Here is a 26,320-nt window from a genome sequence, read left to right as displayed (position 1 = left end):
AATCTCACTATATTGTGTGAAGAGCCAAGTAATATATAGATAGCTATAAAAATAAGAACATATAAATATCAGAATTACTTCTTTAAAAACAATCTGTGATTTAAGGATGATTTAGAAGGTAAGAATTCTTATAAAAACTAAAAGATATTGTAAAGAATGGAATTATACAACTTAAAGTATCTGGATATTAGCTTGAAATTTCCCCCTCAACTTAAATACCCCTATAATTGCATTTATATTTGAGGTAAATTTTAGATTTATATCATAACAATCCTTTCTTGAAATCAAAACATGATTCATTGACTGTCTTTGAGTGACAGTGGTGCTCACCTAATAGGCCCTCTGCTTCCCTATACTTCTTCCTCACCCCCAGGAAGTTAGTGGGACCACATTAATATCTCCAGCCATTAAACTTTGAGCAAACGTGGTATGAGTTCCTTCTTGGCCTATACAGGTATATGCATGGCTGAGTCGCTTTGCTGTGCACATGAAACTATCACAACATTGTTAATCAGCTACACTCCAATATAAAATAAAAAGTTAAAAGTAAAAAAAAAAAAAACTAGTAAACAATACTCTGTTTCTTCCAAAGCCACAGTGATTCAAGAGTTTACATGTTGCAGAGCCTAAATTATTGCCTTGTCACTTTATGTGTGTGTGTTTCATTTAGTACTCTCAGTTGTCCTATGGAGTAGTGTTATATCTATTTCATAAATTAGGAAACTGAGAATAAAATTGGTCATCACTGACATGATGGACATAATAAAAATATATGTGTTGAGATCAGACAGAAAAGCGTTCAAGTCCTATCTTTGCCACTTGCTTCTTATGTGATCTTGGCCAGGTTATATTTTAAAGCCTCAGATCCCTCACCTGAAAAATGGGAATTATTGCAGTTCCTCTTTGTGGGATTATAGTGAGAATTTAGTGACATATGTTAAGCTCTTAACATGTTGTAGAAACTCAGTAATGGAGACCTATTTTTCTTATATTGTCACAAACCCACAGGCTGTTTGACATCTTTTAATCTTTGACTTTTTTCTAACGGTTAGGATAGGACATAGGGAAAATCAGCTTTAAGATGGGGCATTTTCATATTACAGAGAATCAGGTACAATCAAGGGTGCCACCATGGCACAAAGATATATATTCCTTACATGGAAAAGATTCTTTCTTTGGTTCTTCTTCTTCTTTTTTTTTTTTTTTAATGTGGGCAATATACTTTACTACACTTGTCCAAAAATTAAATATTGCAGAATTATAAATTCTGGGTTCCATAGTAAATTCTTTAGAAAACGTTTTTTTTTTTAACCTTTTGTCAATTTTAGGAGGAACACATTTTGAGGTAGGAAGATGGAATTGTAAGAGGAGATCCATTGTTAAGAGTTCTCTGTTAAGATTCCAGGGAATCTTTGAAGAATATTTGTACCTAAGAACACAAGGATGATAAAGGTGATCTTTCTAAATGATTATCTAAAGCTGTCTATTGCCTGATTAAATCTTTCCATTTTTTCCCCTCAAGAATAAGGTTTAAATTTTGTAGCACTTGTGTAGACTGATCTGCTTTCTGTTGATTTTTCAGACTCACCACCATCTTTTTCTTGTAAGCATTAAATCAAGCTATAGTCAATTTCTCAAGTGATCCATATTCATTTATTCCCCCAGTCATTATATATGCAAACCTATGATAACATTTCCATTGCAGACCTGGGGCTTATTGTTCTCTAGGGTGAGAATATAAACCAATTAAGAACAGAGTCATTTTTAGGGATGAGTAAAGAAGTTGTTTGGAAGATAAACCTTCCCGAAGAGACAAGCAGACCTGAGAAATGGAGAAATATCAGGAGAAAGAGCATTTGAGCATCTGGATCTAGCCATACATAAAGTCAAAACTATACCATCTGACTTCCCATGTACAGACGACAAACATAATTTCTTTCATTTGCAATTATACTTATTCACAGATTTTCATTTTTATAATTTTCCCCCAAATTTCCTTAAGGTGTGGACGCTAAATTTAGCGTGCATAGGAATCTCTGGAGAAGCTTGTTAGTGACAGATTTATGGCTTCACTTTTAGAATTTCTGATATAACCATTTGGAGAAAGAACCCAGGAATTTGTATTTTTAAGCCAATATCTCATGTGTTTCTTATATATCTGAGCTTTTCATACTTTAAGAAAAATTGGCTTTAAGGATTAAGAAATTACATGTTTTGACAGTACTTGAAAAACATAGCAACATACATCGGCAACTTTGCCTGGTACAAATATTGGGTGTTCTTCTTATCCCTGCAAATATACATACAATGAATAATATTTGTTTTACTCAATCAGATGACTGAAAATATGAAATCAATGACTGTATTTTTATAGAGTCATCCCTTTGATCAATAACCATTGGCTGTCTTTACCTAACCCTCAACACCAGGGCACACTAACAGATAATCACTGAATTTAATGACTTCATATTGCCCTAGGTTCAGGACAGCTGTTCCAGAACCTTCTGATGTGAACTGATACTTCTCACTGCTGATGGCGACCGTGGCCCATGCCATCGCGCCATCTGCTCAGCTGTCACTCGCAGCAGCTGTTGCTCTTGCTTTGGCAGCCTCGGCCTGGCTATCTGTACCTCGCACCTGCACTACTCCTCTGCGCTGCTAAAATCACAATACGTTTCACCCTCCACTCCTAAACAGAGGAAGTCCTTAGTCATTTCTACTTTTAGATTCAGAGAAGCCCTTTGTGAAACATCTACAGGGCTCACTTTAAAAATCCCTTTCTTCTCAAACTTAGCAATTTCATACTATTAATGATTTCTTAAATTGGAGGCGGCGGCGGGGGGAGGGGCGGGGGGAGGGGCGGGGCGGGGCGGGGGGGCGGGCTTAGTCTTGTTTGCCACAGCAGAAATACAGAGCTTCACAAATGCAATTGTAATGATACTTGTTCAGATGATGCTTGCTCTTAAAAAATAGTAATAATAATAACATAATTTTTAAGAACTCAAAAATTTTACTAAATACAGAAGAGAATAAGCCCTTAGAGATTTTTGCAATTTATTCATATATATATATATATAAATATATATATAAACAAATGTGATGACTATAAGCTTACCATATATTTGATTAACAGAGAGAAAAGTAGTATGCTACTCTCAGTGAGAAATATAAAATTTTAGAAACATGAATTTATAAGCCAGTTTGGGAGATATAAATATATAGAAATGATTGAAATATAAGATATAGAATGATCTATTAAAGTGTTTCTTTAGAAGAGCTCATCTCCCCAACACTTCTTCAGTGCCCTCCTTTATCTCTAAAGGCAGATGACTCCTCCCCTGCAGAAAATGGAAGGTTTATAAATTAGGGAAATTAAACAAGAAGAGCTTTGGATTCAGGTATGCAAAATGAAGCACAAGGCAAGGATGCAATAGAAGGAAAAATTAAGGGAGAGGCTAGTACATGATAATCTCTATATGCTGCATCAGAATTCTAAGTTCTAATCTTCCTCCCTGCTCCTAGAATAGGAGTCAATTCTATAACAGTCAATTCTATAGCAGTCAATTCTATAACTATCCATACTCTTTAAATTAGGAAATTATATTTTCCCTTTGGTGTGTGTGTGGGGGGGCCCTCCACATTTTTGTATTTGAGGTGTTTAAAGAATTTTTTTAAGAGAGAAAATCATGGTTCTTGTACAAGTATAACATAATCGTGTCAAACAAAAAACAAATCCGAATTAGTAAAGACAGACCTTGTTTAGAAGGATTATTGCGAGGGAGGGAAAGAGGCTCTTGCCTGGAAGAGAGACCAGAACTAGGTATGAACTTTATTATGCTGAAGCAGAGGGCAGTCGGATTTCTAAGGGCTGGGTGAGCTAGAAGAAAAGTACTGGAGAAGGTTGGGAGGAGGTCAAATGCCATCTGTGCTTGTGAATTGGTTTTATCCAAAGGAAAAATAAACTTCTCCTATCTTTAGGACAGGAGGTAGTTTCATAGCTCAGAATAAGGCACCCCACTACAATCAGGGTCCCATCTCCCACAGAAACAGAGAGAGAGTAGTGCTATCTCTTTTGAAATAATTAAAAATAATTCTGATAAGACTAGGGGTCTTTGTCTAGGCACATTATGAAGGTAAATAATAATCTTTCCTATTGTAGAGGAAGACATGTATCAACAAAACAAAGAAGCAAGACCATGGGAACTCAGTAAACTTTGAAAAACATGATATATATATATATATTTATTTATTTATTTATTTATTTATTTATTTATTTATATATGTCATGGCTTCTTTCCAGACGCAGCTATGATAGAAAAGTTTTGCCTTTCTCTGTGTGTTAATTGCTACTTATGCTTTCATATTCTAGAATAAACTGACACTTGAAGGTAAAATTATACTATTTCACCTTGGGAAAAAAATAATATACACACATGTATTTCTCTGTCACTGTTGCTCCTCGTATAGACTTCACTAGCAATAGCAATTGTAACTCTTAATCCAAACAACCTAATTTCCTTGTACAGAGAAAAACATGGAAGGTAGAAAAGTAAGAATTGACTGTCATACACAAACATTTTAAGAAATTAACTGAATACATGTAACTGGCAATGTTGAATTGTATCTGAGTTCTATGTTCCTGGAAAGTAGTAACAAATCCAGAAATCCCCAAGCCTTGTGTGTTCCAAGAAAAGGCTAGCCATAAAGGACCTTCCAACTCTCACATATTTAGAAATAAGACACTTCTCCCTCCTTCCTCATGACTCTCATATACTTGTGTATGATTCTTTTGTTTAGTTGCCTCTATAAAACCCCAGACTCCTCCTTTTCTTTGAGACGTTCTTCATCTCTTTTTCCCTATCACAGTAGGTGAACACAGTTACCTCCTTAATTGTCCTGTGCGTTTGTCTTTCACATAGCACAACTTCCTACAGCCATGTACACCCCTTTTATAATAATTTACTAATAATTTCTGGAGGTAGAAAAACATTTCATACACAATGAAGGTCAAGGCTTTTCTTAATTATAGACACCAACTCCCAGACGTAAAACAAACACATGAGAGCTTATAGTTTCAGCTCTACAATCTCAGCCACAGGTCACAAGTAAAAATACACAAAAACTCGCACATTCCTTCCCAGCAGGCATGAATTTATTTATTTATTTGAGGTGGCAAACAGACAAATCAATGAAAATAACAAACTGGATTCTCCACCATATCTTACCTAGTGGAGAACAGGTTAATACCACTGATCAACCAAGAACACCAAACAGTCAGACGATAAAACCAAATTATCAATTATTGCTGCCACCCACCAATGCAGAATCGTTTAGTGGTTGTACAGGAACCAGAGATAAAAAGGAAAACACAGAATCAGAAGAGAGGAGGAAAAAAAATCAAGAGTAAAAGAGAGTCACAAGGGCCTCCCTGGTGGCGCAGTGGTTGAGAGTCCGCCTGCCAATGCAGGGGATGCGGGTTCGTGCCCCGGTCTGGGAGGATCCCATATGCCGCGGAGCGGCTGGGCCCGTGGGCCATGGCCGCTGGGCCTGCGCGTCCGGAGCCTGTGCTCCGCAACGGGAGAGACCACAACAGTGAGAGGCCCGCGTACCGCAAAAAGAAAAAAAAAAAAAAAAAAAAAAAAAAAAGAGAGTCACAAGCTTTAAAATTTCATTATCATTTGGAATTCACTTCGGGAGCAAAGAAAAGCCATGCCTGGGGTTAAGCATCCCAGTAAGCACTCTTCTCCATCAGTACAGTTTACTAAACTCTGGCAGGTAAGTCCACGAGTATCTTGGAATGATACTCTAAAATGAAAGCCACATTGTTGTTTGAGTCCTCTATGGTCAAGTTTACCAGTTGCTAATTCTGCCCTCACAGATGGAGCTTCCCTGTCAGCGTCTGTAGTGTTTCATTCTCAAATATAAGCTGACAGCCATAGATCAGCAAATATTTTGAGCATAAGAATAAAAGATATCAAAGCCAACAAACAAGGAAAGTCATTATAAAGTAAAAAGAGCCCATTCCGTTTACAGGTTTTTAAAATGGGAGAAAAAATGATTTTGCATATTATACAAATATGCTCACTGTGTTATCTTATTCACCCCTACCAGAAGCAGCTATCAAATGATTTACTCAACAAACAAAAACGCAGAGATTTCCAAATGAAGTTTAAGTGGTTAAGAAGGCAAAGGAGAGCAAAGAGGTAGGCAGGATCACTTTTTGAGGGAAGTGATTTGTTAATTAATACTATGACATATATCATAAAAGCTATAAAGAGGGCTTCCCTGGTGGCGCAGTGGTTGAGAGTCCGCCTGCAGGGGACACGGGTTTGAGCCCTGGCCCGGGAAGATCCCACATGCCATGGAGCAACTAAGCCTGTGCGCCACAACTACTGAGTCTGTGCGCCACAACTACTGAAGCCCGCGTGCCTAGAGCCTGTGCTCTGCAACAAGAGAAGCCATTGCCATGAGAAGCCCGCGCACCGCAACGAAGAGTAGCCCCGGCTCGCAGTAACTAGAGAAAGCATGTGCGCAGCAACAAAGACCCAATGCAGCCAAAAATTAACTAATTTGAAAAAGGAGACAGAGGATTTTAAATGCTGGAGTGAGCTACTGGAAAATTACTAGAGGGCATTAAGGGGTAGTTTGGTCCATTTGATTAGGCCTCTGTGTTTACCAATTGTTGTTTATTGAAATTAGGCTCCTAGCCTCCCACAGACACTGGGAGCAGTGGCTCTGCTTTTCTTGATGGTTACATTTGAAAGGATGGTTGCAAGGTCCTTGAGAAAGACATTCCTGGGTTGTAGAAGTTTCACATTTCAAAGAAGAGAAGAAGATTTTACAATTGCAAGTTTTCTAAAGTAAATGCTCTAATAAAAGGGAGTTCAAGGGCCCATAGTCAGGAAGAGGGCTAACATTTTGCCAAGCTGTTAAGGCTGTCTTGGTCAGTAGCATAGAGGGTATTCTAGGAAATACATGTATTTAAATTTAATTTATCAAAAATCTGGAATATGTATGTGTAACATAATCAAATTAAATTAAAATCCTGTGCCTACTTGTTTTATAATAGTGAAAGAAGTGATATCAATTTTTCCCTTACTTTTCATTTTGTTTTTTCTTTCTTTAACAAATAATTACTGAACAAGTCTTCTTTGTTTGAGAAACACAAAGCACACACACATAAGAGAGAGGCAGACTTTTCAACAGCAGTGGGAATTAAGTCATTGAAATTAAGGCTTTTACTCAGAATCATCAAATTCCAGGAGAAGTTGTTACTAACAATGTTTAGTCAAAAAATTGAGCCAGGATGATGGATCCATGGGTTGGAATTCAGGTAGGATAGAAACTAGAAATGGAATAATTGCTCCTACAGCATTGTATTCCTTTCACCAAAAAATCATAGGGAAGTTAAAGAAGATGGGTCAGGTGCTAATTCTTATGCACAGGAGCTTCTTTCCAGGCTGACAGAGTCATTACCTGCCCCCCCGCAACCCCGCCCCGTTAATACTCATTTCTTACACTGATTCTAGAAGCTCTACTACATTTTAACAGGGAGTCCTTACATCATAACTTCATCACTAGAAGAACCAAAAAAAGAAAAAAAATAAAAATAAAAAATCCAAGCTCTAGCAGCTATTAGTTTTGTCTTTTTAAAAATTTAGTTATTGAAAATTAACGAATCAGCCTATTGAATATTCTTAAATATTTGGTCAGGAACAGTAGAGTCTTCTCAGATGATCAATATTTTATTTAATAAAAACATATCAAACACATATGATTATTAGAATAACAATTTGGGTTTTTTTTTTTAATTGCAGTATAGTTGATTTCCAGTATTGTGTTAGTTTTAGGTGTGCAGCAAAGTGATTCAGTTATATGTATATTTTTTCAGATTCTTTTCCATTATAAGTTATTACAAGATATTGAATATTTGTTTGTGCAAGTTCGTGTGCCCGACACACAGTGAGGCCAAACAAAACGAAACATCAGAGTTTGGAGAAAGGTTTATTGCAGGGCCACGCAAAGAGACGGGTGGCTCATGCCCCCCAAAACCCGGAACTCCCCAAAAGTTTTCAGCAAAGCATTTTTAAAAGCCCCGTGAGGGAGGGGTGTTGCAGAGTATGTGATCAGCTCGTGCACAATTCTCTGATTGGCTAATGGTGAGGTAACAGGGTGGTGGCACAGGGGTTACCATTATCAGTCCTTAGGCTCCAGGAGGCCTGGGGCTACGTGCTCATGGTCATCAAGTTGTTAATGTCTTCCAGCTGGTGGGCGTGGTTCACTTTTGTAAAACAGCTCAGGAAATGTGCATCAGAAACTGTTATCTAGGTGCTTCAGAGAGGCGCTAAAGCAGAGGATATCTATAGTCATATTTTTGAAAGATCCATGTGATTATGGCACTTGGCGTTGCTACGGAACTCTTTTGTGTATGGGTGCATTTTATTTATCTGTGCTTCCTTTTCTTTTTAAGTTTTAGGCATGATGTTTCAGCACTCTTATTTCTGAGAAAGGAGGAACATACTATTTTTATACTTCCTGCTTCCTACAGATGTCTTCCTGAAAATTGGAAAGAAATTACAAGCCTGTCTTTAAGGTGAAAATAGGAAAAACTGGACATAGAGTTAAAAAGGGGACGGGGCTAGGGAGTTTATGATTGTAACTGCCAAGGTGACTCCAATAATTCTTGCCTCCTGTTATTTATGCCCTTGTGTGATATCCTGCTTAATGGAATTAGGGCTACTCTGTGTGACCAATGGAATACTACAGTGTGTGACTTCCCAATCTACATGGTAGAACTATCACAGCTTCTCTTTGTGCCCTTGGATCACTTACTGGGGAACAATAAAAACTGCCCTACTGTGAGGACATTTAAGCATCCCTGTGGAAAGGCCAATCAGGAGAGCTACGAAAGGTCCCACCAACAAACAGAACCAGTTTTCAAGAGGTATGAATGAGTGAACTTGGAAACAGTTAAGCCGTCAGGAGGGATAGATGCCTGAGCCTGCAGACGATTGCCTCTGATTGCAATCAATGAGAAACTCTAAGACAAAACTGCTGTCAAGTCGGTCCCAAATTCCTGATCCCCAGAAACTGAGAGGTCATATTTATTGTTTGAAGCCACTAAGCTTTGAAATGAGCTGTATTACAAGAAGTAAAGAATTAAAAAAGGAAAATTGAATAAGAGAATGTGTACTGACTTTCATTCCAGATTATGGAAGTAAAGGGGAGCAGAATACGTCACCCCAAATGTGCCACTTTGGCACGTCGATTGTTTTGAGCTGAAGACAGATAGGACCCAGCAGACTCAGGAAGAGCTTTTTGCCTCTCCTTTAACTGTCTAAACTAATTTAGACTAGGAAAAGAGCTATTACCAGAGATAACTTTTTATATCAGAAAGACTTATCTGTATGGCAGGGCAAACATCTGTTTACCAAACTCTTCTCATCCTCCTGGGAATTGTCTCACTCCCCTTTGAAGCCTCAGACCCCTACCCAGTTCTCCGTAGCTCAGGATGGTGTATAAGCCTCAATTGTCTGACTGCCTATGAGTCTATTATATTTTTATGGGGACGCCCATATGTACAAATTTTTTTTTCTCCTTTATCTTACATCAATTTAATTATTAGGCCAGCCAAAGAACCTAAAAAAGAAAAAGGGAAAAGTTTTCCACTCCTATAGAAGCTATAAATCATAGGACAAGAGTGGAAAATAAGTTTAAAGGGCTGTAATATACAGGAGGTTTCTTAGAATTTATATTCCAAACATTCCTTTGACTTTATTCTGTGTGTGACAGATGTTTGAATTTCATAGGGTCTAGAGAATTTCAGGTGCGGGGCCCAAGTTTCTGGGCAAGTCTAGAGTTGTTGAGGCATTGCGACACAGAGGACTTTGAAGCAAACGTACAGTTTTACTGACTGATGTGAAGAAGCAATCAGCTTCAGAGGGAACTTTAGTAGGTAAGAGTTCAGCCATGGAGGAAGAGAGGGAGAGGAGTCTGGGGTGAATGGAAAATGGGAATGAATCCATTGAATTGGAAAAGGAAAAAAATATATATATATATATATATATTATATATGTACATCTCAGCAGGAAGTTCTTCACAGGAGATGTTATTAGGTTAACTCTTACCCTAAGGATATTATAGCCATAAGGTATGTAACTTTTCTTGTACAAATATCATTTTCAAATAGCGTTTAACACACAGACACTGGTTTCTTCTTTCTCTGTATTTATGTTTGTGTTTTCTGAAATTTTTGGTAGCCAACCTTTAAGTAAATGATTGATTTTTTAAAGTATTTTTAATTCATATATTTTAACAAACAAAACAAACTAATAACAAACATATTAGTCTTCTTCTATCTTCAAAAGATTTGGGGGGATAATTCCAATTCTATTCTATTCTATCATGTTATCATATCATATGTTAGACCAATGTGTCTTGATTTTCTGTTTTAGAAAACATGGCAGATCATTTCTTACTATGCTAAGAAGCTTAAACAGAAAAAGAACAATGTATGAAAATAAGAGAGATGTGAATGAAGCAGCCAACTGGCATCCATGCTTCAGACTCATATGCAAATCAAGTTATTCTGTGCTTTCCAACACTTCCCAAATTCTTTTAAAACCATATTTGAAGCTGGATAGCAACTCTCTGAAGACATCAGTGATAAAAATGCAGACAGCATTGTGTTGGGTAGAGCAATGCCAGGAGTTGACAGGACCAACAGATAAAACCAAAGCAATTAAGTTTCCATAAACACTTGACTTGGTGTTGAATCAACACTCTTCTTTCTAAACAGCAGTGTAGCAAGGCATAAATGACAAATCATACATTTCCAATCTATAAACCACGCTGGTTTGATGAAGTAACAGAATTCTTTTCCAGCTTTTCTTTTTACCATGTGGAAGAAAAAAAAAGTTACTCAGTAATTTGTGAGTTTTACTTGAGACGTGAATTTCTCTGTCCACAAAATATTAAAAGATTTATAGATGAGATCTGGCATGCTTCCAGCTTACTACCATCCAGCAACAACGACAAATTCTTATGGCTAGAGGTGAGCAATTTTTGAATGACATTTAGTCATCCTTTCTCACAAACTGTTTTCCAGGCATTTATTACCAGCTCTTTGGAAAGCTAGAAAATGCTGTCTCAAGAGCCTTCAATCTTTCTGTTATTTTTAATTTCCTATCCCCCATCTCAACACATAACACAAAATAACTCATGACTACACACTCTTTGCCTTATTTCATTCCCTTGTAGATAGGTATTCAATTGACCTTTCTCAGGAAAGATCCAAGGAACACATTTTTTTTTTTTTTTGCGGTATGCGGGCCTCTCACTGTTGCAGCCTCTCCCGTTGCGGAGTGCAGGCTCAGCGGCCATGGCTCACGAGCCCAGCCGCTCCGCGGCATTTGGGATCTTCCCGGACCAGGGCACGAACCCGCGTCCCCTGCATCGGCAGGCGGACTCTTAACCACTGCGCCACCAGGGAAGCCCTTGTTTACTTTTAGTGGGAGATAATATTTGGAAACCAGTATCTGGGATCTGGGTATGTGCAAGGACAGAGAAAAAACTAGGGAAGGGGTTGGAAAAGGAGGCTGAAACTTGATAAATGCAAGAGTGGAAGGAGATGAACACAGAAGGGAAGTGGGACTCTGTCACTGGAGCCTTATTAGCTATCATCAATTTTACATTGTATTTTAAATGCAGTAGAAGTCATTAAACAGGTGAATGATTTAACCTGATTCATGTTTTTAAAATACCAATGGGCTTCAGTGTAGATAATAAATTAATTCTACAAAAATGACTTTGAATATCTAAATCAGGTGAGTTATTTTCCAGTAAAAAATAAATTAACAAAACTCATCCAGAATGGATAGATTTAAACATTGAACACGCAAGAAATACAAAAATGGAAAAACAGCTGTTGTCCCCAAAGCAGAAGACTCAGATGTGACCGCCAAATCTATAATAAAATTTACTTAAAATAAAGCCTACTTAAGATTAATGTTAAAAGCTGACAAAGATAGTACATTTAAAACTCATAGACTTAAATCACTTATGTTTAGCAATGCAGACATTTCTAAGTAAAAGATTAGCAAATACCATTCTTCTTTTAAGATTGATATCCTTGGACAAAAGCAGTATGTGCCAGGAATCCAAGAATGTTATAGCATTAGACCATTTATTTATATAATTTACGTTATCAGACGGAGGATAAAAACCAAAATAATTTCCCAGAGAGCTAAAAATATGACAAGTGTGTGACGTCAATTCCTACTTTCCATTTCTTTTAGATAAAAGTAGACTAGCCCCACTATTTCCATCAAAAGAGCATGAGCTCTATTACTTTGGAATAGTAATTTAATATTTCCTCTTCCAAACACGTAAAAGGTTTATTATTTAATCCCCACCATATACCTATGATGTAAAAGATAATATTATTATATTCCATTTTAGGAATAGGAAAATGAAATTTCAAGACATAAAGCAAACTGGTAAATACCATCCCGTAGAGACAGACTTTGAACCTGACTCAATTTTTTCTCGAAGGTCAACTCGTTACTCTCCACCACGCCAGTTTTTTGATGATTAAGTAAAGTTCCTTCCATGCTTTGATTTTTATATGATCACCAAGCAGCCTTCATCAGGTTATTCCATATAGATTTGATCAGAAGAAGAGAATGAGTCAGGGTCAGCGATGGCAACTGAGGGTGCATATGTATGTGTGTTATCTAGACACATGGGAATCTTCCTGTTTCTAGGACTTCCTAATAAGCCATGCTCAAAGTATCCTAAAAACATGCATGTTTATTTTCAGTCAAGGATAACAATATTCAGAGAGTAATCATTTAGCAAAATACCAAATTGTTAATAAAATAACCTTATCTTTACAGGTTGTTTGGGCCACTTCTTACCTTATTGGCTGTGGCATATCATCATGTCGTAAAGGAATTCAGTATCTCTACATTTGTCACTATTGTCATGAGTATGTATTTTACAGCTTAGTGTCACATAGCTTTTAGAAATATATTTCCCTTACTAGTTTCCCTAATTCAGTTTCTCAACCATTATAAAATAAAACTCAAATAAATATTTCTTTTCGGTTAAGAACTTTAGGGATACAATGTCTTTTAGCCAACACCTAAAACACTACACCCACACACACATATTTTTATTTATATTTTTCTAAATAAATCCTTATCTCAATATAATGTTCAAATTAGGCACTATTACCAGTCATCTTGCTATGTGTTATTCCTTCTTCAAGTATTATTAGTTAAGAGAAACAAATTTCATCTAGCTTAAGCAAAAAAAAAAGGATATTTATTTTAACAATGCAAGAGTATTTTTAGAATGCAAGGGCAAAAATGCAGTGGAGTATCAAGAATGAACAAATGAAAAAGCCAAGTGTTTTTGTATTTAGCATTTTAGTGTTGACATATGTATTTCCTTTAGAAATTAAATTTACATGTTACCAAAGGTGTGAGCAACAATTCCAAGAAGAGATCATCTGATTGCTCTGGTTAGGGACAGCTGTACTCCTTTGTCTTGTCACCTCTGGTTATGAAGCAAGGTCAACTTCAGAAAAGGTAATTGCAAGAACCCACAGGGACCCACTTGTGTGGCTTGAGTGGTGATTATCAGAAAGCAGGGATTGTTCTGAGCTGGATATAAACCTCCATTAGTTTACTACAAATGCCAGTTTAAATGTTCTTCTGCTAAGGAAAGTTATTGGTCTGCATATGTCTCCTTCAGCTACCTGTGCTTACCTGTTCAATACACAAGTCTTTCCTCCATAAGATGAGCTCCAAGTATGGTATTTATTGAACTCTCAGTTCCCATGTGTGTAGCACAATAAAAGATATGCAATATGAATCAATGAAATTGATTTCTCTCATAGTAAGTTACCATATTTACACTTTAAATGAGGTCTCCACTATCCCTATAGATGTCACATATTCATACAATAGCTCTATGTGAGCTCTTTTCTGGTTTTATCATGTCTTGATTTCAGTACTTAATATTTGTTGTGATTTTATCTGTGTGATTAGTACTAAAGACAGTAAGGCCTCCTTGCATATACAATGCATCAATTGTACTAAATCCTTATGGGAGCTCATGGTCTGCAGTAAACTTCTGACAACACAGAAAAGAAAAGTAGAATACATGGGGCTGAGATACGAGAATTTTCTCAGCCAAAGATGAAGCCAAGAGTCTGACAAAACCCCTTGCTGAATTAAGTAATGTTTCTTTTATAAATTCAAATTTTAACAATTCATTCAAGGAGAAATATATCAGATAGAATGCTGTTTCAGCTAGAATACTTACTTTATTTTTTATGTAATATTAAGTGAAAATCAGGAGTTTGGGGTTTTTTGAGCATGCACAAGCCACTCATCCTCCTCGCTTGGCCCTGCAATAAACCTTCCTCTACTCCAAAAGAAAAAAAAATTTAAGTGAAAATCAGCCATAATCCCCACTGTTTTCTTAGATATCTAAGGGAAGACCGTCTTCTCTGAAATTTTAAATTGGCTCAAAACAGGAAATTCTCATCTATTCTCTCTCCCCAAACTCCAACACTTTGGCTTTATCCATGTTGTTGTACTTTCATCTTTTATAATAGTGCATGTCTTTCTACAAATGACACTGGCATGTATCAAAATTCTCATGACATAGGGCAAGATGAAGTTAGAACATCTCCAATTTGACTCACTTAAATATTTTCTTACATTATTAAGAACCATGCCCTTTTACATACATGTTTATCAAGTCCTTATGGGTATAAATAAGGGTAAGTCCTATCATAAATGTTTCTAAAGCCCCCTGCTTGTTAGAACTTGACTGTCCAAAGAGATGCAAATTGTCTCAAAATATTCTTAGCACCTCAGAGTTGCCTGCAGTATATTCAAAAAGATAAATTATTCTCATTCTACGGCTAGAAATCTTACATGTCTTAGAGATTACATACAAGTGGTTACAAGTGGTTTTCAAAAATTGTTTCATTGTTTTAAATTATTTTAATTGATTTTCAATAGTGAGTAAAATTTTATATGCATTTTTCAAACATCAATTTTATTAGGGCTTTTTTTCTTTATTCTTTTTTAAGGGGCAATGATCCTGACAAAAAGAATGTACCTTATAATAAGGGAACTCCATGCGGAGACTGTCCAAATAACTGTGAAGATAAACTTTGTAGTAAGTTTTACATCTCAGTGTGCTTACTCTTGACTGTTGATCTGGGAGCCATGTGTCCTTAAAATCAAGCATGTAACAATATTGTACTTTTCTATTACTTTTTCCTCAGTCATCCCAAAGGAAAAATCAACATTATCTGATTTCCCTTCCCCCACCCCCAGAGTGACCCAGAAGACCACTGATTAAATCTTTTGGATTGGAAATTAGAATGTCCAAGCCTAAACTCAAGGTTCCACCCTAAAGCTTAAAGTTCCCACCCTTATATGGGCGCCTCGGATAACATGTTAATATAAGTATAAATTTTTCTCTGCTCTATAAAAAGTTTCTTGGTTCTCTTATTGCAGCCCTGAAGTTAGACATCTTGCTTTCAGGTTACCAGTGTTCTCAGATTACTTGCTGGTCATAACCTCCCTAACCTGCCTGACCACTTATCATGGCCGGTAATTTCTTACTGAGTGATCCTTATTCTTTGAAGTTTCTGCTGACACATTGGAAGATATTAGCTGATGATCACACTGTCCGTTTACCGCACTTCCTTTTATTTCTTAAGTAAATCTTACCTAAAATGTAGTATTAACCAAATGAGTTCCAATTACATGTTCATTTCCTTAAATAGCAAAAGTTTCTTTTTATAGAGCTTCCTGCAGGCATAATTCCTTACTCCACAGGCATATGTTTACATCGTAACTTTCAATAAGTTTGTGGAGAAATAACAAACCTCCCCCCCAAAAAAAAAATTCCTTTACCTTCAGATTTGTAAGACCAAAAAACTTATTTTCCTTCACCTGACCAGGTCTTTCTGTTTGCTTTTAAATCCTATCACTTTCAGTAATTCATTTCTGAAAATAAATGTACTTGGAGAAAGATCAAATATCTACTAATTATCTTTGCTACAGGGAATGGGGTAGGTTTTTTTTATCCAAGAGACAAAAGCAATGTCTACAATGGAATTGAAAAATGCAATAGAAGTAAAATGAGAGTAGAAAAGAAAAAAAGTGTTACTTAAGAATATTGACTATATAACACAGAATATACATCTCTTAAGCCCTTTACTCACCTATAAATGCATGAGAAGATGAGAGATGAGCTTTTGAGTCAATACTGGGTAACCCTGCTTCTGCCTTTCAGTGAACCCTTGCATCTACTACAATGAATACAGTAATTGTAAGACAGACATGAGGTCCTGCCTGCAGCCACCCGTCAGTTCAACGACTCTGCAAAGCTAGTTGCCTGTGTCCCACTGAGATAAAATAGCCTTCGTTATTTGCAGCTCTAATGTGCTGTTGAATCACACCTTTGGCCTTACTTTGCTTCAGCAGTTTCCCCTGCATTTCATGTGGCTTTAAGTACACCTGAGATCTTAATTTTCACTAATCAAATATGGGCATCAGTATGTTTACGACAGTGCCCCTCACTCCTGTTCTGATACATTGTGAAGTAACATTGTTTTAAACTTTCTTAAAGCTGGGGTGAATATGATTGATGAAATATGACTGAACTATGAAATGATTTAAATATGAGGCAATTCAACATCTGCCTCATATTTAAATCATGTGATGTCTCGTTCTCAGGTTGACATGATTCAGTGGATTGGATAACTGATTCAGCAACCTGTGCTAAAGGAGGGTCTTTCCCTGTTTGTCTCCTTCCCCTGCTTTCCCAGGTCTCCAACCGCCCTGATGTTTGTCTTTCCTGTACAATTTACATGCACGAATAATTCTTCACTTCTTAACTTTACTTCTACCTTAAATCAACCATTAAAACAATCCACAAAGCAAACAAAGAGTCCAGTCTCATTACTTGAAAGGTAAACATTGGTTAATCGGAAATGATTTAAATGTCTCATTGTTTCATTGCCATGTCTATAGACATTTGTAAAGCAGGGCAAGAAAACCACGTGAGTGCTTAATTTAACAAAAGATGTATTCATCATTGATTACATGCAAGGGGTAATCCATATATGGAGGATATTGTCTCCCTCATTTCAAACCGAATTGGAACATTAAAGAAACCTAGTGAGGAGGGCTGTAGTAAACAAAGAGCCCATGGCTCTTCATTGGATGAGTCCTTGCCAAGAAAGCAGAGTCCTTTGTCTTCCTCTTGGGCTCTGCTATCCTCACAGGGCATGAGAGCTTCCCCTTCTGGTCTCCTGACTCTACTTCATTGAGGTTTCTGTTTATTAATCTTTCACGAGGGCAACTTTTTGAACACTTCCCAACCTCATTCCAATGACCACAGCTTATCAGGAGTGTTTGTGGACACAGCAGCATTCTTACTCCTAGACTTGAAATCTCATGGTATGTTCCAGGGTCCCCATCAGGGGGAGTGTCAAGACTGGACTCAGGAACCCAAATACGTTGTTCTATTAAAAACAGATGTGTGTGGAGACAGCCCACACTCTGTCTATGGAACGTGTATCTCTCTAAATACACCTGTTTTCAGTTTTAAAAAAAAACACAGATGTGTGTGTGTGTGTGTGTGTGTGTACATATACTAATGGATGTCCAGAAAACCTGTAAAACAAAGGTAGTAAAGAGCATCATTGAGGGCAAAAACCTGATTAGATTGTTGGGTTTGTAGTGGAGAGCAAATGGGCACAAAAATGGATCCAGATTACAGGGAAACTTGAAGGAGAGACAAACTGAATGACTTGGATTTGATGCCATAAGAAAAGGTAATACATCCTGATTCTCAGTTTAAAAAGCTCTACAATAAAAACTCATTTCTCTTCAGATGTAAATGGAGGCATGTGTAACAAAATTATCCAAGATATGCAGATGGACAACTGCCTATATTAGGGGTCATTGTTCTAAGCATTTGGTAACCTGGTCATAACAGCTAGATTTCTTTACTAGTGAGGGCATTAGTATTCCCTTTGCCAGAAGATCTTATGCCCTGATTGGGTATTTTCTGTCAGTTCTACTCCTTCAGGTACATATAGTTTGATAGGAATATGTCTTTTGGTGTGAAATAATTAAAAGCTGTAGAACCATGGTTTTTTCTCTGTGCCTAGCTGAGTTACTTCATTCATCTCAGGGTTTAGAAAATTCATTCACATGAAGGGTAATTCTAGAAAATGACCACAAGATGGCAGCATATACATATTATCGTTAAACTTGTTTTGAAGCCAAGGAAAATTAACCGTTAGATTGATATCCTAAAATTATTCTAACGAGTAGCTAAACGATTTGCATAAAAAGATTATAGTAAAAACAAAACAAGACAACCTCCACACTTTGTTGGCAACAGGTCACAGTCCTTTAAGTGGATGTACACAATGAAAGGATAATAATAGCCTTAGGGAAGTTATTCATCCCACACCTACTGATTACTTGTAGAATAGCTGTTGCTGACAATGACCTGATAACATATCTGAGCCTCAGTTTCCTCATTTGCAAATGGGGATAATAATAGTCCCTCCCCTGTAGAGTTGCTGTGAGGGTAAAGTAAGGGGAAAATATACACAGAATTCCTAACAGATCCCGGCATGTTGTGTTAGCTATTTTTATTATTTTTATAATTCACTATTTTCCATTGAGATGCCTGACACTATAGTTGCTTCTAATCAAAGCTGTCACTTATTAATTGTGCTCATAGTACAAAATTGAGTATATCACAATTGTATTGCATGGAGTATCTCATGGTAATAAAGGTAATACATGGCCTTCATTAAGTTGAGGTAGTTTCTATTCTAGTTGTTGAGTATATCACAAAAGGGTGTCGAATTTGTTCAAACACTTTTGAAACAACAATTGAGAAGATCGTGTTTTTCCCCCCTTCCTTCTTTTAATGTGGTCTATTAAGTTGATTTATTTTTGTAGGTCAATCCACCCTTGATTCCAGGAATAAATCCCGCTTGGTCATGGCATACAATCCTTTTAATATGCTCCTGAATTCAGTTTGCTAGTATTTTTGAGGATGTTTTCAGTAATAATCCTAAATTTTATTGTAGTTCCCCCTTTTCTTCTAATGTCTGTTTATGGCTCTGATGTTAGCATAGCACTGGCTTTCCAGAATAAATTAGAAAGTTATCCCTCCTCTTCAATTTCTTGAATAAGTTTGAGAAGGATTCATGTTAATTCTTCTGTAAATACTTAGTAGAATCACCAGAGAAACGTCTGGCTCTGGGCTATTCTTTGTTGGGAGATTTTGCTTACTAATTCATTCTCTTTATTATGTATAGGCCTACAGAGCAATCACTTTTTTATGGGAGTACACATTAATGCAAATTTGAGGACAATTTGACGATTTTTTAAATGCACATATTCTTTGATCAGCAACTTCACTTCTGGGAAATTCTCCAATAGTTATATTTACTTTATGTGTGTGAAAATGTCCAAACAAAATGATATGATTGCAGTATTGCGTAGAATCATAAAAAACTTTTAAAAAGGCTGAAAATAGCCTACGTGCTTAAATCTACAGCAGGAAGGAACTGAGTAAAGACCTTATGGTATGTCTACAGGAGGACTCAACAAATTTTTTTTTAATTTTTATTGAAGTCTAGCTGATTTACCATGTTGTGTCAATTTCCGCTGTACAGCAAAGTGACTCAGTTATACATATATATATACTTTTTTCATACTCTTTTCCATTTTGGTTTATCACAGGATATTGAATATAGTTCCCTGCTCTATAAGGTAGAATCTTGTTTTTTGTCCATTCTCTATATAATAGTTTGCATCTGCTAATCCCAAGCTCCCAATCCTTCCCCCCCACCCCCCCACCCCCGCCCTTCTCCCCCTTGGCAACCACAAGTCTGTTCTCTATTTGATGAACTCTTTTTGTAAAGGTCAAGATAGTAAAATTTTTAGGATTTGTGAGCCACATAAGATCTCGGTCACATATTCTTCATTTTTTTTCTTTAATATAGTATTGGCACAGACTTCTGATCTAGAGAATGGGATACCATGGCCAGTAAAAATCATTCATGTGCAAAGAAGGAAAAGTCATGTGAAATATTGTTTGGCAAAACCAAAAAAGAACAAAACATGTTTTCTTTATCTAAAGACCTTCTTTCTTATAATACTGGAAAAAAATGGTATCCATCAGGCATATGTACATATATTTACCTTTTTCCCTCCTGTTCAAATGGGAAAACTGTCCTTGCTCCATCCAAGGCCAACCATGGAACCCATGCTCTGGAGCCCAATTCCTTTTGCTCACACGAAAAGCTTTTTTTTTTTTTCCTTCACAGGAAAATTTCACATTGTTGTCTTTGTTAATTCCTTCATTTAGACTTTCCCACTTTTCTCCTCAACCTACTCCATTCCAGCTTTCATCTCCTCTAGGCCTCTAAAATCATTCTCATTAGGGTAAGTAATACCTGAAAGACTTAGTAAAAGAGCGCCAACGACAATTAGCCCAAGAAAAAGAACAACAGTGTCAGAGTCAGACAGACTTGCATTTTAATTGAGTCCTGGAACTTTTCTAGGTGCTGCTAGATTTTGGGAGTGATTTAGTTTCTTGGTTTTCCCATTTGTACAATGACAATAAGAAACAAACCTACCTTGATGGACTGTCTCAAGGATAATAATTAACCTGTGTAAACAGCCTGGCAGCTATCAGGTGCCAGTGGATGTTTAAAAGGTCACTAAATGCTTACTGGAAAGACACATTAGTGCCTGAAGCCCAGTACGCTGATGCACCTTGATAAAACGCAATGGGGAAAGAAGCAAGTTCTGGGAGGAAAAAAAAAAATTCTGCCATACTTTCTGGGAGGCCCTTCAGTTCTAACCTTATCTTTGGAAAGCAGCTTGCTCAAGACGGTGCCTGGTTTACACGACTTCCCTTTCATTTTAGCTGTACCCTCCCTTGGGCCCAACGGCCAGGACCCTAATCAGGCGGGATCTCCCTGGAACCCAGATACAAGTTTCTGTCCCCACCTTTCTCCTCTACTATCACCTCCTTCTCTTTTGTTCTTTATTTTAATTTTGTACAGTGGAATTGCAGCTACTGCATTTTATTATGAGTGAATTTAGGGAAACATGTTTGGGACCTAATCCTTTCTTGGCGAGACGGTGGAGAATGAATATTTTTCAACATTAAAACTCTTCTCGGGCTTCCCTGGTGGCTCAGTGGTTGAGAGTCCGCCTGCCGATGCAGGGGACACGGTTTCGTGCACCGGTCCGGGAGAATCCCACCTGTCACAGAGCGGCTGGGCCCGTGAGCCATGGCCCCGGAGCCTGTGCTCCGCGACGGGAGAGGTCACAACAGTGAGAGGCCCGCGTACCACAAAAACAAAACAAAACAAAACAAAACTCTTCTCCACCTTGACCAAGTAACCAAGGCTAACATCACTAGTGATAAAACATATCCATATCTCAGACTCCGTGATATGATAGGAGGAGAAGGGCAGTTCACCTCTGGAGTAGTTAACCCTAAAATCCTTAACCCCAGTCAAACCATGAGAAAACATCAGGCAAACCCAATTTGAGGAACATTCTGCTAAATATCTGAGCAGTACTCTTCGAAAACATCAGAGTTTAAGAAGGCATGATGACTAAATGCAATATGGGACTGAGGATTGAACCCTGGAACAGAAAAAGGACACTAGCAAAAAAGTCTGGAGCTAATAGTATTGTACCAATGTTAATGTCCTGGTTTTGATCATTGTACTATGATGATGTTAGAGGTCAACATTAGAAAAAAACTGAATGGAGGGTAATAAGGAGCTCTCTGTTATCTTTGCAATAGAGATAAATCTTAAGTTATTATTCTAAACCTAAAATTATTCAAAATAAAAAACTTAAAAATCTCTTCTGCTTCCTAATGTTGATAGGATATAAACACTTTAGTGACTTTATTATTTAAATAGTACGCCTTCATTTTTCCAATTTATTGTCCTTATACCAAGGTTTCAAAATTTTCCCCCAAACTGCCCTATACATTTGCCGCTTTGTTAGCTTTTTGATAACCTAGATTTCGCATCTCTTTTTGATTGATAAAGTACCTGCAATATATTCTCTCTCATCTAGTCTTTACAACTTCTTGAGATGGAAAGGAGTCCTCACTGCCACATTAAAGATGAGCAAAATGGTGACAAAGGCAGTTTGAGATTCACTTTATGGTCTATGAGTTAGCAACAGAGTTTTGTCAAGAACCTGGACTGGTGCAATTCAACAACACTTTAAAAAAAATTATGAGCAAAGGATCTGAATAGACATTTCTTTAAGATATATAAATAGTCAAAGCACATGAAAAGATATTCAACATCATTAGTCATCAGGGAAATCAAAGCCACAAGGCCATAGCACTAGAATGAATGGCTGGGTCAAAAAATCAGACAACAGCAACTGCGGATGAGGATGTGGAGAAATCAGACTCCTCATACACTTCTGGTGGGAACATAAAATGGTGCAGCCGCTTTGGAAAACTGCCTGGCAGTTCTTCAAATGATTAGTCTTAGACCTAGAAATTCCACTCCTCAATATATACCCAAAAGAAAAAAAAACGTATATCTACAACAAAAACTTGTACATAAATGTTCATAGCAGCATTTCTCATAATAGCCAAAAGCTAGACTGAAAATTTTTGAGGTAGCAAGGAGTGACCTCCTTTAAAAAGGGGATGTTTTTATAGAATGTCAACTATGGCTCAACACTTAACCCATAGTAATGATCAGATTTGAAGATTCTTTGTACCTGATCATTGGTTGATGAGATTCATCCATTTAACAGGCAGGGGTAAATACATGTTAGTGATCCCCACTCTTTCCATAGTAAAAACTACATTTAAATAAATATAGAATTATATTTTAAATATATAATAAATATATAATATATAATATATATGTATAACAGTCCTCAACAGAATAGAAATGTAGTTTTCATATCTTTTGATTTGAAAAGTACCTAGGGCATATTTTTTTTTCTCAGTGCAAAGTTTGAAGTTCATAGCAATTTTTAGTATTCTGCAATAAAGCCATTATGTATCAGGGACAAAGTCTGGGGACATCTGTCGAATAACTATAGGCAAACATAAAATATTCTCTATTATCTAATGTCCTCACTGGGAAAAAAAATGCCCCAAGTAAGAAAGTTGACATCTATCTTAATTTGGTAGTACCTTCCAAATTAAAGTAAAATAAAATATAATAAACAGAAGACAGAGCTAAAATTAGAAATGTCTTCCTTTAATATTTCAGAAGATTCTTTGACATTTTTCAGTACCTTGAGATCAGCAGGAACCTAAATTATCTTACATAGAAAATGAAATGGTATAGCTGAAAGAAGTTAAATTTAGGAAATTGGACAGACATGTTTGGCCAAGCTCTGCCTTCTACCTGCTGTGCAACCTTGAGCAAGATGCTTAAACTCTCTGAGCCTCAAGTTTATTATCTGTCTATAGAGTTCTCTTCTACTTGGCAAAGTTAGTTTTACTGTCTTTGTTAAGGATCACTTCACAGGTCCTCTAGCTCTTCTTATGCAACGCCGATCATATGAGGGGTGTTGAATTAACTTTTCTAAGGTGCACAGGATCTCCTAGGAAGATTTTGACTAATATTCCTCTAATTGTCCCTGGGATGTAGAGTTAAGGAGATTTATTGCTATAAACTAAGGTGTCCATGAGAATTACCAAGGACAAGAAATGATGAGGAGATTCCTGAGGTAAAATTACATTGAAACAAAGGGGAAGTAAGGCCAAATTTAAAACAGACTTTTTTTTTTTTTTTTTTGGCTGCTTTGGGTCTTTGTTGCAGCGCGGGCTTTCTCTAGTTGTGGTGAGCAGGAGTTACTCTTCATTGTGGTGCGCAGGCTTCTCATTGCAGTGGTTTCTCTTGTTGTGGAGCAGAGGCTCTAGGCGCGGGCTTCAGTAGTTGCGGCACGTGGGCTCAGTAGTTGTGGCTCGCGGGCTCTAGAGCGCAGGCTCAGTGGTTGTGATGCACGAGCTTAGTTGCTCCACGGCATGTGGGATCTTCCCAGACCAGGGCTCAAACCCGTGCCCTCCTGCATTGGCAGGAGGATTCTTAACCACTGTGCCACCAGGGAAGTCCCCAAAACAGACAATTTTAACCAGGGTTCCATGGATAGAGTTCAGGTGGTCCATATACTTGAGTAGGAAAAAAAGTGCATTTAATTGAAATTCAGTATTTCCATTAGTAGTTTTATGACTTTGTCACCAATAGAAATCCCAAATAATTTTCTCTCATATTATACTTGTTCCAAATATCTTAAAATAATGAGTAATAATTGTTTATACTCATACTCCTACTTTGAAATTATACTAGTTATTAGAAATGCCACTAGATCTTGTTATTTTCTATATTATGAAGAAGCATCTACATCAGACTTTTGGATTTTATTATATTTTGATCAATGAATTTCAATGCAACTGGTTACCTTGATAATTCTATGCATGTTATTTTGTACATTTAAGAAATATTTCGAGAAGAAATTCAGAGGCTTCAACAAACTGCCAAAAGTGTCCATAGCACAGAAATGTTAAGAACCCTTGGCTTAAGACAAGGGCCTACACCTCAGACAGCTGCTTTGGGTGTGCTGGTGCTCACTCTGGTCCTGTAACCCAGCTCGGTGGTAATATTCTGGGAAATAATTCCACAGCCATGTAGGATGATGACGAAACACAGGGCCCCCCAGCTAGAGCCCTAAGAGGTGGAAAGAGCCTTTTTGGGGACAGGAAAAATCTTTTCTTCACTAGATACATATGGGATCCTAGTTCCCTGACCAAGGATCAAACTTGGAATTCAGGCCCCCTGCAGTGGAAGCTCAGAGTACTAACCACTGGACTGCCAGGGAATTCCCTGTTACTTGGTTTTTTACAACCTTGTGTAGAGTTTATCAGCGTTAGTACTTTGCCTTTATGATCTGTTGGAATTATCACAAGCACCCTTTGGGCCACTGCAAAACCAGAAATCAAAGTGAGGGACGTACACGTGTGTCCCCGAAGTTAACCATCTGAATCCACTCCTGTGGTGCCATCTTTCACTCAGTACGATAATCTCTAGGTCCTTCCGTGTCACTGCAAATGGCATTATTTTGTTCTTTTTTATGGCTGAGTAATATTCCATTGTATATATGCAGCATTCTTAATACTGAATGCAAGACCCTTTATAATCCAGCCCAGCTACAATTACAGCTTTATCACCAGCTACCCCACACCTGGTCCCTCCCCATTTCTCCCAGCTTTACTTAACGAATTGCTATTCCTCAAATATGCCATGTTCTTCCAAGCCTTATGCTAGTCCCTCTTTCTGTTCTACTGGTAAAGCCTATTTATTTTTTTAATGCCTCCATCCATAGCATTTCATGTGCTAGTAGTGTTCTTGGACCAAGACAAAGTGAATTGCTGCCTTATTTATGTTCCCCAATACTCTTACAGACACTGTTATATTACTTATCTGTTTTTATATGATCACTTGCTTACATTTCTGTCTTCCCAACTAGATTAGCTTCCTCAAGGAACTTAATAGACCCATTCTATACTTTGCTTACTTTTGTGTCTCCTAGAGGGCCCAGCTCAGTGCCTGTCATACAATTAGCACCAAGTTTCTGCTGAATTAAAGTTACATTAGAGTCTAGACACTAGAAATAATGCCACTTGCAGCAACATGGACGGACCTAGAGATTGTCATACTGAGTGAAGTAAGTCAGACAGAGAAAGACAAGTATCATATGATATCACTTGTACGTGGAATCTAAAAAATGGTACAAATGAACCTATTTAAAAAACTGAAATAGAGTCACAGATGTAGAAAACAAACTTACGGTTACCAAGGGGAAAAGTGGGGGGAGGAATAAATTGGGAGATTGGGATTGACATATACACACTACTATATATAAAATAGATAACTAATAAGAATCTACTGTATAGCACAGGGAACTCTACTCAGTACTCTGTGATGACCTACACGGGAATAGAATCTTAAAAAGAGTGGATATATGTATATGTATAACTAAGTCACTTTGTTGTACAGCACAACATTGCAAATCAACTATATTCCGATAAAATTTTTTAAGTTAATTTAAAAATGTAATAAAAAGGGGGAAAAAGAGTCTAGACACTTGTGTGCAATAGATCATTTCCATCAGCTGCCTTCTTTCAACCTATATTGTATTTTCTTCAAACCAGCATTCACAACAGTTTGATTACAGAGCATAAT

The 26,320-nt window shown here is 37.2% G+C and overlaps 1 protein-coding gene across 1 annotated transcript; it reads left to right on the top strand.

The window, feature by feature from the left end:
• Positions 1-2,533: 2,533 nt before the first annotated feature.
• On the top strand, positions 2,534-16,452 carry LOC307058963 (cysteine-rich secretory protein 1-like; the record flags this gene model as incomplete). The annotated part of the gene is made up of 5 exons (XM_079712656.1): positions 2,534-2,626; positions 12,897-12,988; positions 15,110-15,198; positions 16,327-16,356; positions 16,388-16,452. 5 exons carry the CDS (start codon positions 2,534-2,536, stop codon positions 16,450-16,452), a joined length of 369 nt encoding a protein of 122 aa, XP_079568782.1.
• Between the last annotated feature and the right edge of the window lie 9,868 nt (positions 16,453-26,320).

This window comes from Hyperoodon ampullatus, assembly GCF_949752795.1.
Source record: "Hyperoodon ampullatus genome assembly, chromosome: 10".
In the NCBI taxonomy this organism is placed as follows: Eukaryota; Metazoa; Chordata; class Mammalia; order Artiodactyla; family Ziphiidae; genus Hyperoodon; species Hyperoodon ampullatus.
Note: the sequence above shows the minus strand (reverse complement) of the source record. Positions and strands in the feature narration are given on the sequence as shown.